Raw genomic sequence first — 2,586 nt, 5'->3', positions numbered from 1 at the left:
ATTTATTTAACAGAAAATTGCTTTACAAGGAAATGCATTAGATTTTTTTTTTTAAATGAGGGATACTATATGGTCTCCTTCAGATAATTTTTTGCAAATCTTTGGTTTTCTTTTATTTATTATTTTTATTTTGTGTGTATGAGTGTATTGCCTGCACGTATATAAGTGCACCCCTGTTGTGTAGTGCCCGTGGAGGTCAGAAGAGGTCATTAGATCCCCTGGAACTAGAGTTATGGATAGTCGTTAGCTACCATGTGGGTGTTGGGAACTGAATCTGGGTCCTTTGGAAGAGCAGCCAATGCTCTAACTGCTCAACCATCCCTCCAGTCCCTGATTTGCTTTAAACATATCTGAAGGGAAGCTGAGTGAACAGAACATGTTAGTACTTGAGTGTCAGGTATTGATATTTGCAACGAGAGATCAAAGCAGACCAAGAAATGACTGACTAATCCTTGCAGTGCAGGAAGATCAAAGTATGTGCAAACTTGACAGCATCAGTGCACCGACTGTGCATCTACTAATTTAAAGTATGCGTCATGATTTCTCAGGAACTCCTGATGCTCCCTGTTCCTTTATTCTTCCATTTTGCAGAACCACAATCAGATCTTCATTCTGTATTGTGGAGAGTCTGTGAGCCGCCACTAGGCAAGCCCTCCCTCTCCGGGCTTTATCAAGGGCATCCTGGACCACCTGTAAGAGAGAAGGACCTGTGACTGCCAGTTTGGGTTAGAGGTTAATAAGCAAGTGCAGCCCAGTCAGTTAAGGTCCAATCAGTTAAGGTAATCTAATAATGTTCTTTGCTTCATTTGCTTATCCCTAAACAAACTGCGTTACTTTGGGACATAGTCACCCTACTTGATAGAAATGGAGATGTACTCAAGTGAGAGTGAGCTAGAAAAGCATTTCTGACAATGACTACAAATGGAATGATTAGCTATGTATGTGATTCTAAACTCGAAGCCAAGAAGCTGTTTCCATAGAATGGCCTAACAGATTTGTCTAACAACGAGGTTAAAATGCTGCAGAGAAAATGGGAGTAAGGGTGAAAACCAATACCTGTTGAACTTGAAAAATGTTCTGTTGATGGGTATCTCCTATAAATCCTTGTAATTGCCCCATAATATGCTGGTGTTTTACTTTTTCTGCCAAGTCAACCATGGCTCAAAGAGCCCAGGGCACTTGATTAAGGGCAGCCGCTAGCAACTAACAAACCCAGGATCTAACAAACCTATGTTTGATTGCAAAAGTCACGTTTTGTTTTCTTTCATAGCACACTGTCTCTTTAAGAATCGATGATAACATCCATAAAAACTAGTCATGTGTGGCTTAGCAGTAATATGGGGGCAGTTGTCCTCCCTCATTTCCCTCCTTCTTCTCTCCCTCCCTCCCATCTTTCCGTGATAGGGTCTTGCTGTTTAGCCCAGGCTGGCCTCAATCTTGGATCCCTGCTACCTCACCCTCCTGAGTACAGACGTGCACACCATGTCTGGCTTTTTACTTCATCTATCTAAACAAAGTGCTAATCTGCCAAATGGATATTCTAATGAAGTGACATCATTGTAGGCTTGGGATGATGGTGAAGATTGACAAATATTAATGATTATCATTCATCTTTCCAGTGTTCATTTACTAAAGAAGTGCCTCCTACTTGCAAGAGATTCCCAGAGGACAAGGACACAGCAAGCTGAGACAGTGGACTTGCTGTGTTGGTGAATTGTCTTCCTGATGGACTTGCTTTGTCTATGTTCCTTCATTTCCTCCTTTTCTGCTCTAACCACACTAACAGTCTGAGAAGTAGAAGACCCAGAATGTTCTCCCATTACACTATAGCTTGTCCTCTTCACACGTAGATTACCTTACTAATTGGTTTAGCATCAAAGGAAGAATAATAAACGAGAAAAGAACTTTTTCCTGGATTCATTTCTCAACTGGAGAAATACTTTCAGATTTAGGCCCATTTTGATAATAAAACAAATTCAAATGAGAAAACTTTTCCACTATGTGAGGTGCCCCTGTTTCAACCCTTTCCTACCTCCCTGCCAACCTGTAAGGCCAAGCTGGTGAGTCTAGAAGACAATTCTTGCCAGGCCTTTATTTCCCTAATCCACCCTTGGTCTTCACAGTCTCTGGTTCCTTTTGCTGCCACATTTGACAGGAAAGAAGAGGGTGTTACCTTCTCACTCTCCTTGTCCAGAGCTGATGTGGCCTCGTCCAGCAGTAGAATTTTTGGCTTCTGGAGAAGGGCCCTTGCAACAGCCAGTCTTTGTTTCTGGCCGCCGGAAAGCTGCACTCCTTTATGTCCGACTTGTGTGTTGTATTTCTATGGTAGGAAAGTGTCATTGTATGAAATTAGCAAAAAACCAATTAAAAATATTTAAAAAACAAGAGTGAGCCCAGTTATTTACATCAGCATGGAAAATGTGGGAGAGGGCCATCTCAGTCTTTCAAATTGTGTTAAAATCTATTTTTGGTCTTTTTTGCAAGTAAGTGTCAACCAAACAGTCAATACTGTACTTTGTTTTGAATCTCTTATCTAATCCCAAACAGCAGATCTTTGCTATTATGCTTCTATCAAGGAATTTATCC

General features: G+C 41.1%; 1 protein-coding gene across 1 annotated transcript in view; it reads right to left on the bottom strand.

Moving 5' to 3' along the window:
* Positions 1 to 494: 494 nt before the first annotated feature.
* Positions 495 to 2,586, bottom strand: part of Abcb5 (ATP binding cassette subfamily B member 5) — a gene marked incomplete at its 5' end in the record, with an annotated part of 135,496 nt that continues 133,404 nt past the window's right edge. Inside the window, 3 exon segments of the mRNA XM_008841543.1 lie at positions 495 to 561; positions 563 to 690; positions 2,174 to 2,320. Of these exon segments, the coding sequence (XP_008839765.1) occupies positions 495 to 561; positions 563 to 690; positions 2,174 to 2,320 (342 nt within the window).

The sequence above is a fragment of the Nannospalax galili genome, unplaced genomic scaffold (assembly GCF_000622305.1).
Source record: "Nannospalax galili isolate Female #2095 unplaced genomic scaffold, S.galili_v1.0 scaffold158, whole genome shotgun sequence".
Lineage (NCBI taxonomy): Eukaryota > Metazoa > Chordata > Mammalia > Rodentia > Spalacidae > Nannospalax > Nannospalax galili.
The sequence above is the reverse complement of the archived record's forward strand: the minus strand, read 5'-3'. Positions and strand labels throughout refer to the sequence as shown.